The sequence below is a fragment of the Mixophyes fleayi genome, chromosome 5 (genome assembly GCF_038048845.1).
Source record: "Mixophyes fleayi isolate aMixFle1 chromosome 5, aMixFle1.hap1, whole genome shotgun sequence".
NCBI lineage: Eukaryota > Metazoa > Chordata > Amphibia > Anura > Limnodynastidae > Mixophyes > Mixophyes fleayi.
In genome coordinates, this window is record NC_134406.1 from 189,175,185 (window position 1) to 189,202,752 (window position 27,568).

At 38.3% G+C, this 27,568-nt stretch overlaps 1 protein-coding gene across 1 annotated transcript in view; it reads right to left on the reverse strand.

Moving 5' to 3' along the window:
* CTDP1 (CTD phosphatase subunit 1) overlaps positions 1–27,568 on the reverse strand; it is a 102,516-nt gene that overhangs the window by 52,285 nt on the left and 22,663 nt on the right. Inside the window, exons 3-10 of the mRNA XM_075213189.1 lie at positions 25,657–25,750; positions 23,525–23,653; positions 21,911–22,061; positions 16,571–16,661; positions 14,544–14,710; positions 13,153–14,220; positions 9,108–9,249; positions 6,883–7,113 (exon numbers count right to left, since the gene is read on the reverse strand). Coding sequence (XP_075069290.1) covers positions 6,883–7,113; positions 9,108–9,249; positions 13,153–14,220; positions 14,544–14,710; positions 16,571–16,661; positions 21,911–22,061; positions 23,525–23,653; positions 25,657–25,750 — 2,073 coding nt within the window. The remainder of the gene's footprint in view (positions 1–6,882; positions 7,114–9,107; positions 9,250–13,152; positions 14,221–14,543; positions 14,711–16,570; positions 16,662–21,910; positions 22,062–23,524; positions 23,654–25,656; positions 25,751–27,568) is intronic.

A 27,568-nucleotide genomic window follows, 5' to 3' on the forward strand; every position in this document is an offset into this window, starting at 1 on the left:
CCCGGTCAAGAGTTTGACGCACCGCCATCACCAAATCCTGAATTCCCTGGTTTCAAGAGTGCATCTTCCTCTCTAGATAAACCCTCTGAGTCTGAAAATAACAAAGGGCGAGAAAGCCGGGAACATTTGGCTCTAGGCCAAGTCCCGGAATTGACCACCTCCATGGAGGCCGCTGAAGAAGTGCCAGCAACTGTTTGATGATCTCCTCATCTTTGTTCAGATGTGGCTTATAAGAGCTATAAACTTCAGGCTTAGAGTCCAAGGTCTTTAGTGTTTTCAGTTTGTTCACCTGTCTGGGAACATCTCCTGACCGTTTCACATCCCCAATGTGGATAACATGAGGCCAATGCTGCAATGTCTTGGCAAAGAACGGATTGGTGAACCAAAGATAACAGGTGGCAGGGTCTGCATATGCTCATAGGAGCGGCAGTAGCCTGTCTGTTAAGCTGGGTGAGTATAGAAACAGACACAGGCTCCTCCACATCGGCGCAAGGGCCACCCTGAGTCTACACGTCCTGGTCCCCCGCTTCACACTGCGCACACACACACGGTCCCCTGGTCCGGCTGTCCCATCAGCATCTTCACAGAACATTTAGATCAGGAATAAAACTTAACCCGGACACTCTTCCCTTTAGCAGACATTTGAAATACAAATAACACTTACAATTCTCCTCCTATACCCCCTTTTTCCTTTTTTTTTTATTTGTAAAGTAGAAAGGAAATGCAGTACAAGCAAACACACAGTGATAATCGTCTCAATTACTAGTTTTGACTCTGGTTAACCACCCCCCAAAAAGCAAAGGAGTAATCACACTGTAATACCAGTCCTCGTTACAGAGTCTGGTATAACCACCCTATATGTTGAGAAGTGAACAGTAAGTAGCCTGAAGTGGACAATGAAATATACTCTGATCTCACAAAGTAATGGGTCCTAATAATACCCTCTATGGTAGGCTTGGCTAACCTGTGGCAGTCCAGGTGTTGTGAAACTACAAGCCCCAGCATGCTTTGTCAATATATAGCAGCTTATTGCTGGAAGGGTATGCTGGGACTTGTAGTTTCACAACACCTGGAGTGCCTCAGGTTAGCCAAGAATGCCCTATGGGGTACTTAGCCGACACTAGGAGGAACAGTGAGGAGAAGCCAGCAATAGTAGAACTTTTTGAGGTGCCTCTGATGTTTGACTGAGTTGTGAGGAAGAAGAAAGAATATCTCCCATTCAGGAGCATACCACTATTAAATCCCCACCAGGCAGTTTCCATTAGGCAGTGTTTTTTTGTGACATACGTTTAAAGTTTTATAAAACTAGTACTTACGCAAGTCTAAACAATAAATGTACACCTCATTCTGGCCGACCTAAAACATTTTTTAGATGATTATTTTCCGGCATATTTTGCCTTTGGGGTGTCTCTCTTCAGGATCCAGCAATAGTCAGCCAGCATACTGGAACTCCATTGGCCTTGGTACCTACTTTCCACCGTAGAAATCTGCTGATGGAAACGATTTCCATGCTCATCACCGAAAGCCCCAAGATTTTCTGGGATGTAGTCTAGGTGGGAGACCAACAAGTGAAGTTTTAAAGATATGGCGCATCCCAGAGCTTTTTATGAATTCAGTAGATTACGGACTACATCACGATAGCTTTCTGCTTTAGGATTTCCAAGAAAACAAGAAGAGATATTGTTGAATGACAACCAGGGTGCTCTTTCCAGTGGATTTAACAGTTCCTAAAAATTGTCATTTATCCATTACTGATTTTATTAGTTGCCCTCAGTTTTGCATCACTTACTTTTGGAAAGTTAAGATTTCAAATGCAAAGTTTTTATCAATTGCTTTTACAATTTTTTTCATTAGTCTAGTTTAATATGCAGTGGAGGCAAATACACTTCATCAGGTTCCACTAAAGGGGTATTTAACACATTTTAACACATTTTTCTACCCAAAAATAAGATTCACGTTTAGGCCATTGTTTTCTAATGTAGTGATACTTCCTATCCCTGCTGCTCCATTCACACAAGAAACAGAATTTAGTGTACCCATGTTGCAAATCAAGCAATAAAGCAATGACCTTCCAATCACCACAGATATTCCAGTTATATTTTTCATACTGGTTTTTTTTCTAACAGCAAATCCATATTTTCATACGAGTCTTTCATATCAGTGGCATGTGCTACAGGTATTGTTGGGAATTTATTGGCGTTATGCAGAAGCACAGCCTTCAAACAAAATTTTGATGAGTCTATTAACAATCCTCACTCATCTGGCCAGTGTTGCTGTCCAAGAGCCTTCATATAATGTTTGTACACCCGTCTATCTGTGTATAACAGGTCATAAAAATATGAAAAACAGAAAAGTAACTGCCACAAAACACACTAGGCCTGATGGAAAAAATCTAATTATTTGAATTTAAAACAGCACTATAGTCACTATTCAGTTTTCATGTTGACCAGTGTTATCCCTTTACCTGAGCCCATAATCCTAGAGGTTCACATACTTTTTCCAACAAACTTAATGTGACCGTTTTAATCGATAAATTAATGAAAACTGTATATCCTTTTGAGTGTTCTTTGATTTATTGTGTTCTCTGTCTATTTTTTATTACTTAGATTATGATCTGAATACATCTAAAGTAACACTGATGCAGAAAATCAGAAAATTCTAAAGGGTTTACAAACTTTCTAGCACCACTGTATAATTGCAGACTATCGGGTAGCTAATTAAACTCTTAATTGCTGAAACACCTCACAACAGTCCCGCAACAAAATGAAACCTCATTCTAATTTAAAATACCCAATTATTCACCATGTTTCACAGAGTGTTAATATTAATGTACCTTAAATGCAGCAATTTACACTGTCTAATATAAACAAAAGGCACTATTACAAGAAGAGAGGCCTATACATGGGATAAACAAGTGTATAATATTTGTACATGAGGAAATTTCCTCTCAATATATCCAAATTGGAAAGCACCTGCTATGCAAAGGAATTACTTTCTGACTGGCAAGTAACGTCCCTCCCTGTGACTCACATATTCGTTAACACACAGACATTGTGCTGACAATAAGAAAACAAGTGTGTTATCAATTTTACTCTCTTGCTTTCTTGTTCACGCACTATGCCGCTCTCTGCCTGCTGCATTGCTTAAAGCCCTACCCAAACTCACTGTACCCAGAGCATACTAAACCTCGCTAACTTCCCTCTTGCAGCTGGTCATGGGATCTGAAATCCATACACATCACTAGACAGCCATCATACGTTGCATTCTACATTCTCTACAATAATATCCTTACACAGATAAATGAGCCTTCATATTACAGTGTGACCCACATTGTTTACAACAGACATGCCTACTTCAAATGACAATGCGGTAATATGCATTGAGTACTGCAATATGCCATGTAACATAGTAACATAGTTGATGAGGTTGAAAAAAAAAAAAAAAAGTCCATCAAGTTCAACCTATTTTGGATCTCCTGCGATCCTGCACTTATATTTGAAATTGATCCAGAGTAAGCAGCCGCCAATCTGTTTCAATTGTGAAAATCCCCCCAGACTATTGCAGTCCTATTTTTACCCTATATCCACTACTATCCTTCATTTTAATTAACGGTCGTATCCCTGGATACACCTTTCCGCTAAAAATTTGTCTAACCCTTTCTTAAACATATCTATTGAATCTGCCATCACAACCTTCCCTGGCAATGAATTCCATATCTTGACTGCCCTTACTGTAAAGAACCCCTTCCTTTGCTGGTTGTGAAATTTCCTCTCCTCTAACCTTAGGGGATGACCACGTGTCCTGTGTATGGTCCTTGGGGTAAAAAGTTCCCATGAAAGCTCTCTGTATTGACCCCTAATGTATTTGTACATAGTAATCATATCTCCCCTTAGACGCCTCTTTTCTAAAGTAAACATGCCTAAACTGGCTAACCTTTCCTCATAACTTAATGACTCCATACCCTTTATTAATTTTGTCGCCCTTCTTTGAACCCTTTCTAGTTCCAGATTAACTTTTTTATAGAGTGGTGCCCAGAACTGTACTGCATATTCAAGATGAGGTCTTACCAACGATTTATACAGTGGCAAAATTACACCTGTCTTCCCTTGCATCTATGCCCCTTTTTATGCATGCCAATACTGTATTTGCCCTTGCAGCTGCTGCTTGACATTGAGCACTATTGCTAAGTCTACTGTCTATGAGCACTCCCAAATCCTTTTTCATTATAGATTCTCCTAAATTAATTCCATTTAATTTATAGATTGCGTTCCTGTTTTTGATCCCTGAATGCATTACCTTACATTTATCTGTGTTAAACCTCATATTCCATTTGGCCGCCCAATCCACCAGTTTATTTAAGTCCCTCTGTAGAGAAGCTACATCTTGCTCTGATTTTATTACCTTACAGACTTTAGTGTCATCTGCAAAAATAGAAACTTTACTCTCTAAAGCATCACCAAGGTCATTAATAAATATATTTAAAAGGAGTGGCCCCAGCACTGAACCTTGAGGTACTCCACTTAAGACTTTTAACCAATTAGAAAATGTTCAATTTATCACAACTCTCTGTTCCCTATTCTCTAACCAGTTTTCGATCCAAATACAAATGTTGATTCCAAGACCCAGTTCCCTTATTTTGTAAACCAACCTCTTGTGTGGCACTGTATCAAAGGCCTTTGCAAAATCTAAGTAGACCACATCTACTGTCCTGCCCTGGTCTAAGTTCCCACTAACTTCCTCGTAAAAACTAATTAGATTAGTTTGACATGACCTATCACCCACAAATCCATGTTGATTCCCACTAATAATTTTATTGCGTACCAAGTAATCCTGAATACTGTCCCTTAAAATACCTTCCAGTAGTTTCCCCACTATTGATGTCAGGCTTACAGGTCTATAATTATCTGGTTGTGATCTCGTCCCCTTTTTAAACAACGGCACCACATCTGCTATTCGCCAATCCCTTGGTACTGAGCCTGATGAGATTGAATCTCTGAAAATTAAGAATAGCGGTCTAGCTATTTCAGAGTTTAACTCCATAAGGACCCTTGGGTGTATGCCATCTGGACCTGGAGCTTTATTTATCTTAATATTCTTCAGTAGCCTTTGGACTTCTTCCTCTGACAACCAAGTATTAATTAATGGCATGGTTTCATTAATATTCATGGAACTTCAGATTACGCTGCCTTATTTCCACTCTAAACCATACTTGCCAACATAGGCTAGTTGTTTCCCGGGAGGTTCGGGGGGCAGGTGGGGGCGGGGCTTGAAGATTGCATGTACGGCATCACTAAGACCCGCCTCCTCTGTTTAATACACAGAGCTGCCGGGATCCGGGAAAATTGCCTGCTCTCCCGGGAGTTTGGGAGGACTCCCAGAAATTCGGGAGTGTCCCGGACATTCTGGGCGAGTAGGCACCTATGCTCTAAACATCTAAAACCACTGGCGACCACCAAACATTTATGTGAATAAACAATGGTCAGGCCAGTTTTGCTAATCAGTAACAAAGTGTAATTGACTCCCTTTAATTAGAAATGTATTCGAATAACAAAAACATTGTCAATTTCTTTCAATAAATAAATATGTTCTTCTTTAAACTAAAATGAATCAATGCTTTTAAATTACTTCTAATAATACAATTTAGTTAATATACTCCTTCTACAAATGCTTGTCCTATTGGAAAGGACAGGATAAGAATCAGATTTTGATCCACAATTCTGGTACTTTCCTATGCACAAGGAGATTTTGGCAGAAAAATAATCGAATATAAGAGACATGTTTATAAAAAAAATCAGGACTGCACACATAGGAGTGTGCTCTTATACACCAAAATGAATATAACCATAGTAATAGTTTTTCCTCAGCAAGTACACATAGGTCAACAACAGGGACTCAAACAGATTAACATGTCATGATAAAGAAAATTATTAGATCTTAAATGACAATTGATCGCCAACAGTATCCCCCTTGATCCTTGTAGTGGGTTTTTATAAGGATTCAACTGTTATTTATTTTAAGCTGCTTTGTGTGTTTTGAGAATTTAATTTTGACGAGTAAAGCAGGGTACACACTAATGCAATCTTACTTCAGATGCGATTTCTGCAACGTAACGACTGAAAGTCACGATTATCATGCAGATTCATGTGTACACACCTACCATCATATCTGAGATCTGCATCTTTCATAAGCATCTGCTGAAAACATAGTGACTCTGTACACTCTACAGATACATGCCTATGCTGCTGGTTGTGAAAACATACACATTTCCCTGACCACGTTCCATTGTTAATCATGATTTTTAGGAAGTTTAGTAAATCAAACTATACAATGTGCTTTAGTGTGATAGAACATGACAGAGGGAGCATACACAGTATTGCAATATCTGACCAAATGGTTCTTCATAATGTGATCTGTACGATAATGAAATTAGTGCGTGCCCAGCTTAACAATTGGAGGTTTGTTTTGATCACAGATACTAGACTAATTCACCAGATCCATGAATAAGTACAGGATTAGCACTTTGTTGTGTACGTGTCTACCATGAATTATAAATCCTTTTTCAAGGAATATTTCAACTTTCAACCAATATCATGTGTTAAATGCCTAAAAATGTAGACGTTATTCACGAAGCACTTTTTTCCCTACAGCACAAATATCCACTCGTGTGGCATAGTCGTTAAGCAGCATTCTACACAAATAGCACACATTTGAAATCATCTCTAATTTGTTTATTTCAATGCACTGAGCTACTGACAGACAAGCAAAACAATACATAACAAATGAAGTATTTCAAAATGTAATTCTGATTCTTTTTATGAAGAACACATTAAGGAAGAAGATGGTTATTGGTTAAAAGTAGTCCGGTACTAGTGTTTCATGTACCTGAAGGACGAGTGCTCTCCATGTACAGCTAAGCACAGAGAAGGACAAGGTGCTTGAATATAAGGTGACTGATTGGAGTCCTGTGATCCTTGTCGGATGAGTTTCCCGGTTACAGAGTCATACAGTCGCACTCCTGGACCAGGTTGCGTCTTCGGGTGAATAGGGGTAGGATGATATAGTGGAATTTGAAAAGCACTCTGAATATCTGGAAAGGTGGTGGGACTAATTGTTCTGTTGGAACAAACATATATATGTAAAAATATAGAGGGGAAAAGTTGTAAAACACTGAAATATATTTTATATATGCTTACTCTAGAGATGGACAAAACAAACTGCTACTTGGTCTGAGAATAGGAAGCACAGTAATTTCATTCATAACAACTGTATGAAAACACAATTCAGAAATGACTACAGGATGAATGGTTCAGATTAAACTATTCATGAAATGAGATTAGCGGTGGGAAATGCTTACTATTGATTGGACTGTAAAGTCATACAGACAGGCCCTGTAATTCTCATCAGTAAATGTTATTTTCTTTGTAAAACAAATTCTGCCAACATGGTGGAGCACCATGGTGGTTTACATATAATGGACAACAATCGCTAAGACGACTGATGTCCACACTTTTAACCATCAATATTAAATCCCCAATATTGAGTAGTCCATATATCAAAGATAAATTTATTTAGTAATCCATTTTACCCTTAATCAAAATCCACCTGTCACCAGATCCTCTAAATGAATTGTATATCTTTAAAACATTGTGCACAAGGCATCCTTCCCTTCCCTTGGCAATCTATCCCCCGTCTCAAGCTGGCATTCTCTATATTTCATTGCTTTCTTGCTGTGCGGTTTGGAGAATGCAGGCCCAGGAGAGGGGGAAAAAGCGCATTGTGCAAGCAATATTTAATGCTCACAATGTAACAAGGTATTTGTTAACCACATAGTACAAAAAGCAATCTATGTAGTACAGCAATAGAATGAAAGAGAACTATGTGACAGTCCTCTGTAGCCCTTTTGGTGCCAGGGGTCTGTGCAATTTTGTACCTCAAGCGGCTTTAGGCTTCATTCCTGAACACATTCCTCTTTGGGCACTAATTTTGTTCAAAACAAATTTAGCTTTCTATCTGTATTTAACTGAAACAACATTTCTTAAGCATCATTTGAAAGGCAAAAAAAAAAATTGGATCAAGTGCACAATTCAAAAAGGCTGTAGTCTCCTGGGTAAAGTGATACCAGGTATATGTAGCTCCCCCAAAGTGCAACTGACATAGCCCACAAACACAACACTCCTTACATGCAAAATAACATGGTTTGTGGAGGAATAATCCTTTTCAAGAAAATAGTTTGTAATCTTAACAATGTCCTCCAGAGAAAGGATATGTTATTTACATTTTATTTTGTGGGGGGCATCAAAAGTACTTTTCAAAAACCTCTACAAATATAATTCAGTTGAATAAATCGCCCAAAAATCATCCATAACAGCCAGAAAAAACAGATCCAATCTAAAACTACGTTACCAATCTAAGTTGTACTGAGTGTATAGATACTATATATGTATAAAGGTGTACACAAGCACAGTCAGAAAAATAAGAAATATAAATGGAACAATGGTGTTCATGCATAAATGTAATCGTGTTTCCAAGAAATTGGTGTTTTGTACTGTAAGCTGCAGGTTGGAAATGGGTATGTGTGGGAGTGCATGTTAAGATTACAAATAAATTGGCCATAGCAGAACCCCACCATTCTGCCCCAGGAGCCGGTAGTTTAAAATTCTGGCAAATTGCTGATTTTCAGCGATATTGAAGGGCATGCCTGGAAATCACTAACAAGCACAGATCCCTTGCACTTTAAAGAGACTGCGTGGCTCAGACCATGCTTAGCTGTTGAATTCAGGAAAGTGCAGAAGAGAGTTTCTGGTTGCTGAGGGTCCGTGATAAGCAGGACCTCCAACTTCTGCTTTATAAAGGAGCCATATCTTTTTTTAAATGTATAATAAGAATAAAATAAATGAAATAAAATAAGCTTTAGCCTTTGTGTATGTGGGGAAAGTAATAAAACTACCTTTGCAGCGAAACAACGAAATGTCACAAAAAAAACAGAGAGTCAACTTCTACTATATAAAGAAAACCCATTTTGCACACTATTCCATGGCTTAATTTGTTTGCTTTAATTTAGAGTAACAGGTATGCATATCATAATAAATGTAACAGATTGCAAATACCTCTGAGACTTCAAGTAATCATCCTTCAATGGAAAAAGTTGTTCTTCTACCTTTTCCCATCTTTCCAGGCAGCTCCAAAGCCAGTCTGGGTTTACAACATGAAGATGTTTGCAATTCTGAGCTTGTCTGACTTTTTCAGTACCTAGAATAAGGGGACAATAAAAAAAACAAAAACACACCAAATGAATGTCAAAAACAAACTGTTCCAGTGGGGACAAAACATCTGCCCTGAATATTTGAATGCACATCCTTCTGAACATACGTACAAGAAATATTTCCATACATTTTGACAGAAAACAACAGACCATTTAGTGCAGTGACAGACATTCTGATGCACTTCAGGATTGTAAATTGCCCTTAATCTAAGTAATAACAGATAGACACCTTGGGCCCGAGACATTAAAGAGAGTAAAGCATAAAAAAGGAGTAACTTTGCACTTGGGCAAAACCATGTTGCATTTGAGGGGGAGGTAAATTTCACATGTGGGGACAGATTTATAGAGGAGTTAGGGAATGTCCTAGATCAATTTTAAATTTCAGTGTAAAAATAAAGCTATAAAGCATTTGTGTTCTAGATAAAACAGCCAGTATTTAACTTATGTGCAAAATAATAAACTAACTTGCACCCTTTGCATTGTAACATGGTTTGTCCCAGAGAACATTTACTCTTTTTTTTGCCTTTTCAATGGATTTATAAACTATTCTGTTAAGTGCTTTTTTGTAAGTAACATAACGTCACCCATTCAGTGTTATTTTCCTCATGGTGCACCCGCACAAAGCAGCAATCGAAAAAGGGATTTAAATTAAACACAACCCCCTCCTTCTGAGTAAATAGTAAATAGTAAACAGGGGAAGGATATCTGATTATGTAAAACTTTTTGTCCAGCCTTGCCATCCTCTGCCCTGCTGTTTCTTACCTTGTAAAGCAGTCATGCAGAGGAAGAGGATGTCGAGCTCTGTAGTCATGAGATTATAGACATCACGCTACTGCTTGTCTGTGTGTCAGTGAAAAGTGGAGAGAAAGGAGCTGCGTGGTGACATGTATAATGGATTTTCTTAGAGTGTAAGCTCATTTAGGTAAGGAAACCTAAATGGTATTGTATGTTATTTATTTGAATTATCAAATAGCAAATAGTGTAGTTAGGCACCTTAAATACACTCAGTTGCCATTTATTAGGTACACCATTCTAGTACTGGCCCCCAGAACAGCCTGAATTCTTTGCGACATGGATTGAACAAGTGCTGGAAACATGCCTTAGAGATTCTGGTCCATGTTGACATGTTACAATGACGCAGCTGCTGCAGACTTGTTATTTGCACATTCATGCCTCGAATCCCGTTTCACCACATTCTGATGGCGCTCTACTGGATTGACATCTGGTAACTGTGGAGGCATTGGAGTACACCGAACTCATGGTCATATTTATGGAACCAGTTTGAGATGATGTGTGCTTTGTGACATGGCACATTAGTCCGATAGAACAATAGAAAATGCGCACTGTGGCCATAAAGGGATGCACATGTTTAGCAACAATACTCAGATAGGCCGTTGCATTTAAACAATCCTAAAATTGGTAATAAAGGGGCTTAATGTGTGCAAGGAAAATATTTCCTACATCATTACACCCCTACCAGCCTAAACATTGACACAAGGCAGGATGGATCATTGGATTCCGGTTTATGCCAAATTCTGACCCGATCCTCTGCATGTCGTAGCAGAAAAATCGAGATTTGTTACACCAGGTGACATTTCTCCAACCTTCAAATGTCCAGTTTTGGTGAACCTACAGTCCCAATTTCCTGTTCTTAGCCGTCAGGGAGTGGAACCCGGTGTGGCCTTCTGGTGCAGTAGCCCATCCACTTCAAGATTCAATGTGCTGTGCATTCAGAGATGCTCTCCTGCATACCACTGTTGTAATTCATGGATATCTGAGGTGCGTTCACCTTCCTGTTAGCTTGAACCAGTCTGGCCATTCTCCTCGATCCTCTCTCATTACACCCACAGAACTGCCACTCACTGGATTCAGTGCACCTTTCTCTGTAAACTCTACATGTCTGGCACCAACAACCATTCCACGGTGAAAGTTACTTCCATCACAATTCTCTCCCATTCTGGTGTTTGGTCTAAACAACATCGGACCATCTTCACCATGTCTGCATGCTTTTATTGGCTGAATAGATATTTGTATTACAACCAGATGTACCCAATAAAGTGTCCACCGAGTATGTGTCTACAATAACTAATTCAGGTATGACCAACTATGGCTCTCCAGGTGTGGTAAAACTACCAGCCCTTGTATGCTGTGCCAAGAGAAGACTTGCAGGGTATGCTGGGACTTGTAGTTTCACAACACCTGTAAAGCCGCAGGTTGGCCAGGCCTGAACTAGTTCATATGGCATGATCAATCACTACAAGAAGTTGTCGCCTATTAACCCTTCCTCAATAGAACATACTCCCCAATCCACAATAGTAAATGGGAAGGCTGGGTCAAACTGGCTAACGTCTCAACATACAGTGCTGTAGAAATCTGCCCACACTTCTATCAGATGGCTTTTAAAAGAACTGTGGATTGTACAAAGCTTTCATCATCAGCTTTAAATGAAAAGAACTACATTATTATTATATTATGGGAGCAATATGTAGTGCCACATTTGTGCATCATAAATAAAATTTTCCCAATAAGTTAATTCATAAAATATTTATCAATGAATTTTGCCCCCATCATTGATAAATAATGATTACCCCCATAATTCATAAGTCAATGTTCTGAATGGCCAATACCCAAACAGAAGCAGGTATTAAAACAATGTTTTGTTTTTTTCTTGCGGTTTTGATGGCAGATTTGTCTAAACCGGAGGTTTATCGGTTTTCAATTCGCCACACATCGTGTTTGATTGGATAGATGAATGAATAAAAACAAAACTAGAGGTGATTTTTCTCTATTTGCAAATGGTAATGAACACAGTGCCAAGTGATACAACAAGTATAACTGACCTACTATGCTATATTTATCTTCTGTAGTAAATCAATACCACTGTTGATGCCACTAATGACTGTAGGTAGAATTATAAACAAACAATGTTGCTATGTGCTACCAATATAGGTCTAGACGTCAAGGGCATTTAGCTCTTGTTATCACATATAATGTTAAGTTACAGCACTTTGAGAAAGACTTCCTGGGCCTCATTATAACGTGGGCTTTCATCACCCATCTCTTGCTGGGGACGGCACTGGGAATTCCCACCGGGTGCAGAACAAGAACTGAACAGGGATAGAAGGATATTTGTGTGGAAATAAAAGTCAGGCATTGCCACAAGGTCATAGAACACAAAATGTATATGGGAAAAGATATGGTAAGGTACTGAACCGCAGCTCTGTTCCTATCTAAAACATAACCAGTTGTCTGCCCGTTTACAAGAAACATTTGTTTAGTTCCAACACAGGAAAGCGCACTACACCACTATTCCATTCACTTCAGATAAATAGTACTGCTCAAAAAATGCCCGGATTAGCGGCAGATTAATTGAACATATCCAAATATAATTAAAAACAAAAAACTGTTTATGAGCATGAGTATTTTTAAAAAATGAATCCGCTAATTACATAAAAGAAAGAGGCACATATATTATCCTCTGCACATGAATTATTACAATATAAGGCTATGCTTTCCATACAGGGTCATTGTTCCACAGTCCAAGAGAAGCAGACTTGTGTTCTGCCTACCTCCAGGTGATAGCTATGTTATCTATTTTGAATAATGAATCCATTGTGATGCCTTTCTCCTATTAGAGATAGGCATGCACTAAAACATTACACTCAAGTCTCCCTAAAACAAACATTGTCTGAAAACAAAATTGAAAAGAAACATATGGAGTAAAGAAACACAAAACAAATCAGTAACCCTTTCATTATGACCCTTACACTTACAGATCCTTTACATCCTACATTCAATATACAAACATTCATATGAACCATTGGAATGGAGGGGTTTGAGATCTTTATATTAGATAAATAATACAGACATTGTGTATGCAGTTTGCCTACCTGCCTTTGCTGCGATAAGGTGAGTCACCGTGGTAGGATCATCACCATTCAAGACCAAGTTTTTGCTGATCTTTGCACCCAATGCTCTAGCATGGTAATATTCCCGTGTTCTCTCAATCGGAAAGTTTGTTGGATGAAGGCCACTGAAAGCAATAATTGTACTTTCCAAAATTTTACTCTTCAGCTCTGGCACTATTTTACGAATGTCTGGAATCTCTTCCATCTCTTTCTTTAGGTATAGATCATATTTTGCATAGTAATCTGTGTGAACTCGGACAAGTATCTCCTCAAGGTATATTAAGTGATCATCTTCATCCATGTCATCACTATCATCATCATCCTCTTCCATACTTTGATCCAATGACTCTCCCACCGTAATGCCAGACTGTTCACTATTCTGGGATTCAGTTTCCACCTCCTTCTTATCTGTATTACCATTACCCAAGTCACAAAGACTATCCTGGTCTACACACTTAACCTCCATCTCCTCGACCTCTGTTAAGAGTTTATCTTTTGATTCAGATAACAGTCTGTCATCACTATGGTTTTCAGTACACTGTTTGCTGGATAAATCCTCTGTACAAGATTCTTGTGACGCAGCAGACACCTGGTCCAGTGTTTTTGACTTCCTCCAACTTCTTTTACATTCATTTTCACTCCCAGAAGAAGAAGGAGGAGACAGTGTTTTTCTAACTTCAGACTCACTGTCACTATCACTGGAAAGGTCAAAGTCTAGATCCTTTGCTGCCCCAGTCTTTATTTGAGATTTGGCAACCACTGTCCTATCATCTTGTCCTATAGTTGGCTGACCTTCCGGCAATTGTGGTACATCCTTGCTATCAGGGATGCAGGTATTCAGACTTGTGGCAGGGTCTTGTTCCTGTAATCCATCACCAGAATCAGACTCCCTTTTTAAAAGATTGCTGCCTGTAGGACCACCGTTGAGCTCCTTTCTGCTTTTCCCAAGCCCATTGCTCTGTTCCTCCAGAGGAAGGCTCTTGGTCTGATCAGAATCCTGTGCAAGAGCTTCAGACTGCTGTGCTTCAGTAGATACTTTAGAACTGCTTTCTGTAGGGAAAAAATACATCTATTTTATAAATGGCAATATCAATAAAAAGATGGTTGCTTCAGAAACAAAAATACATTTCTGAGCGTAAGGTGATGGTAGTTTTATTTTATGGATGTGGCCAAAATGGTGATAATAACTATAAAAGCAATACAATGAAATGTCCATGAATAAAATTGCATAAAAGGAAATATCCCTGGCTGACAATGGATGTCCTTTTACTCTACATCATTTTATATTATACACAAAAATTAGGACACCGTAGTTAAGCTATTTTTCTCCAAATCCATTAAAAAAAATCATGAAATAAAGCTTAGTCACAAACCTCTCTTCTTCATCTGTGCTTCCCTCGAACCAGGAGGCGCATTGATGTCACCAGTACCTTGAAAGTAGACATACTTTTTAACTGTAATCAAATTAGGAGCAAACTTCCACACATCTTCTCGATCATCAATAATGCAAACCATAGAGTCCCCACAAGGAAAAAGATTCCTAAACATCAAAAAGGGGGAGAGGAAAAAAATAAAATAAAAAGATGAAGCATCTTCTGAAATATATGTTCGTCATGTCAGATAGTACATCAAAATACAGAAACACTATATTCAAAATGAAAATTAAATATAAAAATTCAAAACAATTAACTATGTTTAAAAAAAAAAAAAAAAAACAATTGCACGTTACACACAAACACATATAATATAACTAAAATGCAGACCAAAAGAAAAAAACAATAAGGGTAGAAGAAGAATAGAGACAGAATATATTTTATAGGTTTGAGTGTCCTGTTTTTCACAAGGCACACCCTCATTTAAAATCCATGTACTTCTGCTTCCCTTCGATATTACTTAGCTATTTAAAGACACATCAATATGGCAAACTTTGACACAATCTCTGCACTACATACTGGCACTCTACCTTCCAGCTACCATGGTAACCAACAAGTATCCCTAAACAACCTTTTGTGTTGAGTTGCAACCATAGCAGCTGCAGTGCGAATAGGGTGGAGGGAGAACATTTAACATGAACCTATGCAAAACTACCTAATGTTAAAAGACATAGCTCTACCATTGAAAGATCTGTAAATATGATTAATTATTGATTAAAACTTTCAAGCAATATATTTCTACACTTTTTCTCTAGGTTAGGAATGAATATTGTCTTTTTTTCTATTCACTGGCTGCTAAAGTGAGGACTCCAAGGAAAAAAACACTTTTCACCAAACTGAAAAAACCCAAAAAAAACTTAAAGCCATAATGATATAGGTTTCATTTAAAAAATACTTGATTAACGATTCTTTTCCACTCGATGAGAAACATTACAGATTCAAATGACTGAGATATTATTCAACAAAATGAAGGTGAAAACCTAAACAGAGAGAGCCAAGCAGCACTAAAAAGTGATCGGCCAAGGTCATCACTACATGTAAACTGGCAGGATCCTGCTGAACTATTATTATTGGTAAGGGATACTATTTCGTAAAATGTATTTTTAGGAAGAGATTAAAATAGCCACGTGGACTGCAGTAATTTCGCAAGAGTTCTCTCCGCAGGGTGTTCAACATGAGTGGTTTTCTGTACTGTAATTACGTCAATTGTGCACAGAAACACATTGTGCAAGGTTCCTACAGGATCTTGCGCCTAATTGAATCTCTCCCTTACAGTGGAAGAACCCACTTTAATTGTATCTATTTTATTGAATGTACGACACAATTATACGGTCCTTTAACCGTATTGTTTAGATGATGATAGTGCGACTATAATCATATCGCTTTGCTAACTTCAGGACCATAGCCTATGGACACTGCCTGATCCGCTGCAGTGCATTGTTAAAATCCAAGTGATTTATAGAAAGAAAGACGAACAAGAGGGAGAAAGAAAGATGAACAAGAGGGAGAAAGAAGATCCCTTACTGTTTTCATTCTGCTCACACTACACTTCAACATAATGCAACCCTGACAAGTGTTCCACGTTACTTGTAAACAGATGGGGGAGGAGTAAGGAACCGAGGAAAGGACTTGTAGTAAGTTAGGATAATATGTAACATAATAAAAATATATTTTATTTACAAAACATCAACATATCCTTTACATAAGAGAAAAATACAATATATGAAAGACGCACAGCATACAGAGATAATTTGTGGTTGAGAACCTCGGCATGATAATTTTTAGCTATAACTCTACATAGCACCAATAGAGCCATTCCTATGTGACAGTCTAGAAACATTCAGGTACTGTGCCTTAAACCAAGGCCACGTTCATTTCACTACTACCTAAAGTACATACACATGAACTGGAAATATTTAGTAATGCACACTACTCAGTTTATCAAGTCATAGAACCACATAACAAACCTAAGATTCCCTGTTTTGGAAAATGGATCAATGCATTCATCCCGAGATAATATTCGATGCGAGAAAAGCTTCTTCTCAGGATCTAAAAACCCTGCAAGTCAAAACAAAAAAACATATAAATTACCATTATATGCAAAAGCTGGTTTCTGAAAGGTTACCAATAAGAATGTGCCTTAAATAGCACTTTCATTTTTATTTAATATACTGAATACATTACAGAGTATAGTACAGTAGGCTTAAAAGACAAGATGCTCCCATAGAGGAAACAACCTCACACTGGTCATTTTTCAGCGTCAGCATTCCATCTAAAGCAAATAGAATTTTATTTACAATGGGTATGTTATTCATTGGACTTGCAAGAGTTCCCAATAGCTGTAACAGTCCATTGGCCCCACTGTTTTCTCCTATTACCTCTCTAGCTGTTTCAAATAAAGCAAGTGGGTGTCTCAAATAATGCCTAGCATTCTATTATTAGTAATACTTGAATGCAGGCCAGATTATTTATAAAAAAAAAAAATCAAAAAAAAAATCAAGGTTACACAGTAGGGGTCCACAGGAAATAGGATGGAAAAGAAAGCCTTAGAGGGTCACTTTTTAGACACAAATTAATATGCACAAACAGCATTTACATTTTTTATTTTTGTTTTGTTTTTTTAAAACAGGGAATTATGTTCCTAAAAATGTTCAGTCCTCCCTCACAAAGATCATTATTTATTGGCATATTCACATTAATTATAATGAGTGATAGCTGTAACACCAATTGTTCAAATTAATCATCTATAGACTACAATTATCCTAGATAAAATATTTGATTTACCAAATAACATCCCCAAGACATGCAGTACCATTGCTGCTTTATTGAGCAAACGCACCACTAAAAATATTCATTTTCTTCAATACAGGTTGCAGAATTATGCTCCTGTAAACAGAAGCTGAAACAATCATCTTGGTCTCCAGCAAAATTTTTGTTTGTCAACTGCTTGACAAATGAATCTTATTGAAATACACACCTAGCAAGAGATTATTATATGGGACAAGAAACTGCATCCCCACATGACTACAAACTTACACAGTTGTTAACAGAACGCCACTTCCAAGTAGCAGATATACTGACAAATTGCTAAATATTTGCAGCCACAACATTAAAACCGCCTGCCTAATATGGTGTAGGTCCTCCTCTTGTCACCAAAAGAGCTCCGACCCATTGATGCATGGACTTAACAACACCTCTGAAGATTTCCTGTGTTATCTGGCAAAAAGACGTTAGCAGCAGATCTTTTAAGTACTGTAAGATGCGAGGTGGGGCTTCCATGGCTGTCACTTATGTTTCCAGCACATCCCACAGATGTTCGATCTCATTGAGATCTGGAGGCCAAATCAACACTTTGTAATGTTCCTGAAACCATTACTGAACAATTTTTTTCAAAGAGTTCAGTGTGGCAGGGCGTATTATCTATCTGAAAAAGGCCACTGCCATCAGGGAATACCGCTGCAAAGAAGGGGTGTACTTGGTCTACATCAATATTTAGGTGGGTGGTACATGTCAAAGTAACATCCACATGAATGCCAGAATCCAAGGTTTCCCAGCAGAACATATCACAAAGCCTTTACCGGCTTGCTTTCTTCACCCAGTGCATCCTGGTGCCATCTCTTCTCCAGGTAAATGACACACACACATCTGGCCGTCCACATGATGTAAAAGAAAAAGAAAGATTCAGACTAGGCCTCCTTATTACATTGCTCCATGGTCCAATTCTGGTGATCATGTCCCTTTAGTAGGGCGCTTGGTGGACAGGAGTCAGCATGGGCACTCTGACTGCTTTGCATGTAATCAGAAAACTGTGATGCACTGTGTGTTCCTACACATTGTTATCACTGCCAAAATTAACTTTTTCAGCAATTCATGCTATAGTGGCTCTTCTGTGGGAGTGGACCAGACATGCAAGGCTTCGCTGCCCACACACATCTCCGAGTCCTAGACACCCATTTCCCTGTCATCGGTTCACGGTTCGTCCTTCCGTGGACCACTTTTGATAGGAACTAACCACTGCATAACGGGCACACACCACAAGACCTGCTCATTTGAAGATGTGCTGACCCAGTCTAGACACCACAATTTGGCCCTGTTAAAGTCGCTCAAATCCTTATGCTTGCCCATTTTTGCTACTTTCAACACATCGACTTCAAGACCGGACTGTTCACTTGCTGCCTAATACTCTATCTCTTGACAGGTGCCATTGTATCGAGATAATCAATGGTATACATTTCACTCGTCAGTTGTTTTGAAGTTGTGGCTGAGTGTAAATCATAATGTATTTAGAAGTCTGGGGAGGTGCAGTTCTAAAGCTGGGTTTAATGAAAACTGTAAAAATCTAATAGGCTCTTCTTAGGCAGCAATATCTGGCGCATTTAAACTGGCCCTTTGTATTAAAGAGCTTCATGTTGTAATACTTCAGAGCACTCAAGTGCCGACACATTGAAAGAGAATAGGGGATGCTCAGTGTTCATCAAAAACCACTGCATGCAATGCTAACTCAATTTAAGTGCTTCAGTGGGACAAGGGTGACCGCTATGAAAGGTAAGCCTTTTCTACAAGTAAACCTGCTATCATTTAAATCAGTTGTGTGAAATTACACTACTTCTACTTACAAGTCACATATAAGGAATATATGGAGCTTATTATTTGTAGCTGCTCACAACTAAACATAGTACATTAGCCAAGCACATTTCTCAAAAATACATTTGGCACATAAAACTGGTGATCACAATCACACCACTATAGAACATATAGGAGTATAAAACACAAGAAGTGACAACTCATGTAGGACTTCTGTCCGATCTGCAGGTGCAACTGCAAAAGTAATGCAGTTATCATAGCCGATATTAGGCAACAGGCCTGATATCACAGTGGGTTGGGCAGAACACTATGATGCACATAATAGTCCAAATGACATTGATCGGATGATTATCAAGCATGTTGGTAAATGCGTTCCAAAGATGTTCGCCATCTGCCTGTATGCCGTCATCTTTCCCCCATCAGCACCTATTGATGGTGAAAATGATCCCGCTGTTCGGCCTGATCTAATTCAATTTAGTGATCACTAAAATGTTAATAAAGAAACTATTCAACCGCAAAAAACTTGCAATTAAAGAGATAAAAACTGCTGAAAATAGATCATTGCAAAATCAGTAAAACTACATAAATATTAAGTAAACAGAGGGGAGTGTTGTCTTCTTTAAATTCAACAGAAAAGCGATTTGTGAATGCAACAGGCATTGATATTTTGTTTAATCCAGCAACCAAATATTTACATTTTCCAATACACCTTGCTGTTAATCATAAGAAAATTTTGCTACGTAAACGTAAAATATCATTCCACTAACAATTTATAGATTAAAAAAAAAGGAATAATTCAATAAAAATCTTTTCTGCTACCCTGTACTGCCCTCTTGTGTAAAAGTAAAAACACAATGTTTCTAAGCACCGTATTGTGAACTGCTCTAACTACTGTAAATTAATTCTAAAGGGTAAATTTATCAAGCTGTGGATTTGAAAAACTGGCGATGTTGCCTGTAGCAACCAATCATATTCAATCTTATTTTTGTAGAATGTTCAAAATAAATGATAAAAAAAGAATCTGATTGGTTGCTATAGGCAACATCCCCACTTTTCAAACCCACAGCTTGATAAATTTAACCTTAATTGTTGATACACCTGTATATTAATATTAGGCATCCAGTTCACTTTCTTAAAGACTGGTAAAAGAGCTTAAATGCCGATAGTTCAAACAATAATGTAAGTGAATGGACCAATGCACATTCGTTTGCTCTGTAAAATCTAATGGAGTTCTGAGGGAGTGCTCACTAAGTACATAGTAGACTATGTTATAAGGAGGGCTTGCTTTGAAAACGTGCTTCAAACACTCTTATTTAAACTAGAAGGGTTTGTGCATAGTTTTGACAAGCATTCACAAGCACAGATCCTGAAGCAGAAATTATTACAGGGGAATGAAACATATTTTGCGCAAGTTTAAATGTTTAACACATGCAATATATATACCTTAATCTATAATCTTTATGTTTGCTACTATACTTAAAGAAAATTGTAAACTTAAATACAGATGCACATCCATGTGAACCAAAACAAAAGTTGCATGGAGTCCTTTAAAATACATTATACAGTAGTGTAAAATGCAAGTGCACGCCATGGTCAAGGGGCACCATAGTTGAAATGGACAGTTTGAAGTGCTGACTATATCCTCTCTATGCCCCTCCTACAAGCCAGTTTAGTACTGTGCCTGAGAAGAGACCCTTAACCGATCTTCAGGAAAAAGATTAATAAACCTAATCCCAGATACCATTTCTGAAAGATATAGACAGCATTAGTCACACATAAGTGAAACATGGCTGGGCGGGCGCCCAGTGTCCCCTATGAACCCAGAGAAAGACATTTACCAGTAAGTAAATTTTGTTTTCTCTTTCATCCATAGGGGACACTGGAAATCTTGACAATGGGGACATCCAAGAGCAACCCTAACGGGAGGGAGAGCCCTGGGACCCCTGCAATACTGATCAGCCAAACTGAGAGTCAGAGGCCGATATAGTATAAAATTTGTAAAACTGCAGAAAAGTATGTCGACTGATATTATCACACCTGAGTCCAGAAAGTGCCAAATAGCCCCTTGAAGGAGTAGGCACCTTTCTATGGAAATTGGCAGCCTGGTTTCGAAAAACCAGAGACAAAAAGGAGTATTTTCCAAAACAGGAGAACATAAACATGGTGGTGGTGGGTTGAAAGAAGCCAGATTTTAAATTAAGGGTGGGTTTATTTTTACCTACCGCGTATTAGCCTGATGTGGAAGTCGAAGGGGCACTATGAGCAGATTAGCATTTGCCGACATAAGATCATTAATCAAGCCCTGTTGGACTTTACTCCTGCTGCCTTAGCCTGTAACCCACTCAAAAGGTTCAGATTACCATCTTTACCCTAGACAACATGCATATAAATGCTTATACCCAAAATATTTGGGTATAAAACATCTTGTACCCAAACACTGAGGATTCAAATGGATTATTAAATGACAAATCGCTTGCATAGAAAACACAAAGAGTTAAGCTCTATACCTCCTGAACAATATTCCCACTAATCCTAGTTCTTGAAAGCAAAAGAAAACTTAAAAACAAAGCATGACATTAAAAGAAGTGTTAAACGCATGATGTCTACACTTACATGTTAAAAGTAGAGAATGCACTGTAAAAATGAATGTTAGCTGTGCAAACTTAAAAACTGAATTTTACATGTTTTTAATTGACATCACTGACTGCTATATTAGTACTGACCTGCAATAGTATGAGCATAAAGCCTGCTTCCAAAGGTAAAAACGTGCAGCTCATACAGCTTGGCAATCTTCTCCAAAAACTCTTTACAATGAGGACGCAGACGGGTGTGCAGCATTGGCTCTCCTCTACCTAACTGGAAATGGAGTATACCCTGTAAAATAACAGAACATGTTAACTAAAGCAAAATACTAAATTATCAATAGATACGGACACTTCAAATGGCAATACTTAATATGACTCTAGAGGGTAAATTTATCAAGCTGCGGGTTTGAAAAGTGGAGACGTTGCCTTAAGCAACCAATCAGATTCTAGCTGTCATTTTGTAGAATGTTCTAAATAAATGACAACTAGAATCTGATTGGTTGCTATAGGCAACATCTACACTTTTCAAACCCGCAGCTTGATAAATTTACCCCTAGGAGATCTTAGCATACCTACCTTAGTTATATAATGTAGCTACCTAGCTTTAATGTAGACATGGCCAAAAATATATATAAATTTAGTTGCATACAGATAGATTACTTTAAGACTTTCGTTAAACCGTGAAAAGAGAATCTATTCTACACATACTAGTTCAGAGCACTATTTGTTTTGTTGTTCGATTATTATAAACTGATAATTACACGACAGAGTGTGTGCTTACAGAGATCACAGTAACACATAATTGTTAGCTCATCACTTAAAAAAAGATACATTTTAAGACATGATCCTCACTACTAATTTTGAAGTGCTGTCATCATGGAATAATGCACACAATTCTCTGCCTGCCCTCCCTTCTGTTATAATGACCATATCTCTGACCATCACCTTTGCCCTCCCAGTCACAGTTTATGCACACTGAATGTCCCTACTTTACTTTCTAGTATGATCTTGGTTGTCAGTACCTCCACTTTTGCCCAGTCCTACTATTCACCCACTAATATCAATGCATCAGCTAGTTACCACTCCTTATGACTAGCTGTGGTCTACCGAAGGCTAAGGTTGAAGTTACACCACAATTATTATGTATTTGTTGTACACAAATGGATGCATGCTCCAAAAGCGTAGGTATGGAGAAGAGGTCAGCAGGTGCATACTGGTGGTCGAGAGCTTTAGGTACAACCAGGGCAAATACTGTGATTGGGGGTGCATCAATTTGTCTTTCAAAAAACAAACTGCGGAGGTTGGAAAAGTAGTTAGTGATGTATTGAGGACACGCTACAATCGTGTGATATAGATATATATAATCTCTATCTATCTATCTTAAATAAAAGCAGTTCAGGTAAAAACCTAGTACGATGCACACAATTAGCGACAGTGAGAACGGGATCTTAGTCTGGGTTTTCATATCCCTTAGGAGTCAAGGCTTTATGTATATTGAATTGCCTTCCATGTAGACTTCTTGGGGTATATTTACTAAACTGTGGGTTTGAAAAAGTGGAGGTGTTGCCTATAGCAACCAATCAGATTCTGTCATTTTGTAGAATGTACTAAATAAATGATAACTAGAATCTGATTGGTTGTTATAGGCAACATCTCCACTTTTTCAAACCCGCAGTTTAGTAAATCTAGCCCCTTGTGTAATTGCCACATAACTTCCATATTTAATACTGCAACCAAATAAGATGAATGTACCTTTCTAGACATATGTTGGAAGTGTTGTTCTGTGGTATGGATTAACGTCTGGTCTAAGTCAACCATGAGGACGAGTTTCCTGTTTCGATGCAATCTATGTTGGTCCTCACGTCCCAGCTGTTCGGCTTGCTACAAGAAAAATGGAAAGCCAATTCTGTAAAAAAAGAAATGTATTGCCACAGGAAAAAAAAAGAAGAAAAATGGTACAATATATAGTCCTCAGCTGACAAACTATAACCATATGGTCATTACACTGTTTTAATTGGCTTCTAATAAAACAGATGAGTCAAGCAGAAATTAAGGAGAAACACTACAGCAAGGACTGAAAGTAATGTAAACAGTGAAATGTATGTGTTCGTATATAGTACATATTTGAGCAACCCACTAAACCCTAACTTTTACATTTTCACATAACAGATTGGGTAACATTGGCTAATTAGGCTAACATTGTTCAGTGTTAGCCTAATTTTCCACTACAGCTCTGTTAAAAAGTAAAGGATTGCATCCCGCTTGGATCTCAAAGATCAAAACATAAAAATTAAATCATCCACGTTACTGTGTCACCACTAGCACCGTCTTTGTGTATGATCTCATCAATTCACACTGTGCAATTATGCAGAGCAACACTGCAGAGCTGTCACTCAAACTCTGCCTGCTTAAGAAAAGCACTGTCCTCTTTATAGCATGATGGACGCATTTAGTCAAGTATAAGCACATCAGTAGTTATTTCATGTATATTATTCAGCTCACTAATAAACAGCCTTTTATACAAAGTTAAAGTCCAATAGAGGCTTTCTTACACTTAAAAGCAATGTGTGTATCTTGTTCTCTCTCACCCCTCTGCACCAAGGTGATATGTGAGGAGTAAGGTGTATATCTATCAGTAATTAACAGATTGGCAGCCTTGTTTTGTAGAAATGCACTGCGTGGATTGGTTGATTTATACAGGGGGTGAGGTCAGTAACTGACAGCATTCTCAGCTTTTTGACTTGTATCAGATGCCATCAGGACACATTACTAAACATGTGGGAGAAGCGTCATCAATCTCTAAAGAAGTGGAGAAGCAAAGGAATTTCAGGTTAACACTGAAGTGTATTTTACCTTCCTGGCTCACATTTAAAAATGCCAAAATATTGGGTTTGGTGGACCTTTAAGACTGTATGCAAAATGCAGTGGTCTGAGCGATCACTGATCCCTATGAGAGCTGCTCTTGCTTATTCGCAGTTGAGTGTTAAACACTATAGATATGTTGAAGCTAAACGTACTCCAAGGTGTGGAAAAGTAAGAGTCATTGTCAGATATAATGATTCTCAGAGAAGTGCATTTACAAGTGGCATTAAGAAGTTATACTCATGGGTGATGCTCCAGTGTCTAGCACTCCAATGTAAACACACCCTTTGTGATTTATGTGCGCCTGGAAACCTTTTCTACATATCTCCACACCATATCTGAAGCCATGTCACTGGACTGCACTGGTTTCTTGGATCAACTTAGTATTAACAAGGAGGAAATAATGCATAATGCTCATGAATACACACTATGACATAAGTGTGCTGATCAAAACTATTAATTGCCAGGAGGATGACTGATTATGGCCTCATACACACTGAATAAAACAAGACTTCTTTAACCCAGGTGTAATCTGCTGCATGTGTTGCATGGTGGGCGCAGCATTAATGGCAGTCACTAGAGAAATCATTGATCTATATGGTAAACATGACCCCTGAACTCACTAAAGAGGAGGAGGCATCTGAAATAATACTTGCTGCAATGATCTGAACATTTTATCTCTGATGGATTCATAAAATGCTTGCTTAAGCCAGGGTGTACATGGCTTTATAACACTGCTATGGTGTAGATACAGCAGTAAAGTAATAAGATAACTAATGCAATATAAATTATAATATAAATATAAACACACATACAGGTTCATGTCACATAAATGGGATGTTCACGATTATGAGGTTATATTTTTGTAAGTTTACAGGAGCAAAGTATTAAAAGGAATCTTTAAATGGCTGATCTCACAAGTAATCATTTCTAATACGCTAAGCTAATTGGGCACCAGGCATGGGTAAGGGGAAAGGAAAACAAAATCTTGAAACAAGTTAAAAATGTGCACTCCCTCTTACCTCTGAGCTAACCATGAGTTCTGGGACACTGTGAACCATAGAAACAGTAGCTGTTGATAGTGGCACCTGCTGCTTTCCATTCTTGCTTTGTAACCTGAATAAATAAAAGATTTAGTAAGGGTCAACCTACATCAATTGATGCCCTAGTAAAAGGGACAGAGACAGCAAGCTCCATTGTATTTTTTAAACTGATATCCTGCTCTTACCGATTTCAATGGAAATACTTTGACATAGTACATTTATCCAATAACTTCATCATCTATTTATTTATATAGTGCCACTAATACCGCAGCGCTGTACAGAGAACTCATTCACATCAGTCCCTGCCCCATTGGAGCTTACAATCTAAATTCCCTAACACACACACACACAGACCGAGAGAGACTAAGGGCAATTTAATAGCAGCCAATTAATCTATCAGTATGTTTTTGGAGTGTGGGAGGAAATCGGAGCACCATGAGGAAACCCACGCAAACATGTGGAGAACATACAAACTCCACACAGATAAGGTCATGGTCAGGAATCGAACTCATAACCCCAGTGCTGTGAGGCAGAAGTGCTAATCACTAAGCCACCGTGCTGCATTGTGCGTGTGGAATAAAAAAGTATGCAGGTTTTTCAGTACTCACTGAACATGCGGTTTGTTAATAAGTAGTACCGGCATTGGATAGCTTATCCAAAAACCCATTATCCATACAGTTGGGGTGGGGGGATATTTTTGTTTCTATTCGGTGATTGTATCATACACACAACATCTCTCATAGTAACTGAGGAGCACTGCTAAACAGTCTAATGGAGAAGGAAATGTCAGGGGAAGCATTGGGGAAAGAGAAACTTAAATGTAATTTAGAATATTTTAGGCATGATGCTCCAAGTTACTGAAAAAACCTTATCCAGAAAACCCTAAGAACCAACCATTCTGGATAAAAGATCCCATACGTGCATTAACACAGCAGAGAGTGTTAAAAACCTTTTTGTTCTGTGTAATATAAATATATGCTTTTTCTTTATAAATATTATGGCAAAGGGAGCCATTCTCCAAGACAGTTCAGGCTGAAAAGGGTGTGTGACAGGCTGCAGTGTGGGGAGACAGCCTTACAGACATACATATCGGGAGATTCAATTCCCTGCATTGTTCTTTAGAACAATGCGGGCGCGCATCATTACCGTTACTGCAGTAATTGATGCGCCACAAGCAGAAATCAATGATAGAATAACAGTAATAACTATAATGATGCACGCCCCGCGTTATTTTAAAGAACAAAGCGTGAAATTGAATCTACCCTATAGAGCGTAAACTGACACAGGTGGAAGTCCTATTGATTAATAGGTGATTAGATTGGTGCTGGGTGGAAATTAGGTACTTAAAGTGTGCTGTTGATGGGGGCGGGGTACCAATACCTAACTAGTGAGCCGGCGACTAGTGTTGTTCTGTTAGTCAGTGCTAGGGTTGCAATATTGTTTGTCTTTTTGGGGGGAAAAAAAATACCTGGCATCTATCACAATACGCTAACACTTTCGGCATAATTTTCTTACCAAGTCAAATGGAGCAAGATCAACAGAAAAAGTAAAGAGCAAAGAGTATAAGGAAGTCATCAAAAATGTATTTTGCATCCCAAATAATTTTGATACACAAAAAGACATATGATATCACTTACTCTATGGCACCATCCTCGTCCATAGTTAAATTGATGGCCTGGCACCAGTTCACTACAGACTTGCATAGCCTAATGCGACCACCTACTCTGCCTACCCCTTTTGTATCTAGCCCCTCAACTCCTCTCCCTCTATTTAGTTAGGTGAGTTGCAACACTGTCTGGTTTTAGTTTGCTTACATGCCCAAGCGACTCCTTATTACTTGTCCATTATACACTAATGTCAATTTCTGTTTAGTGATGTTATTTGTTATGTC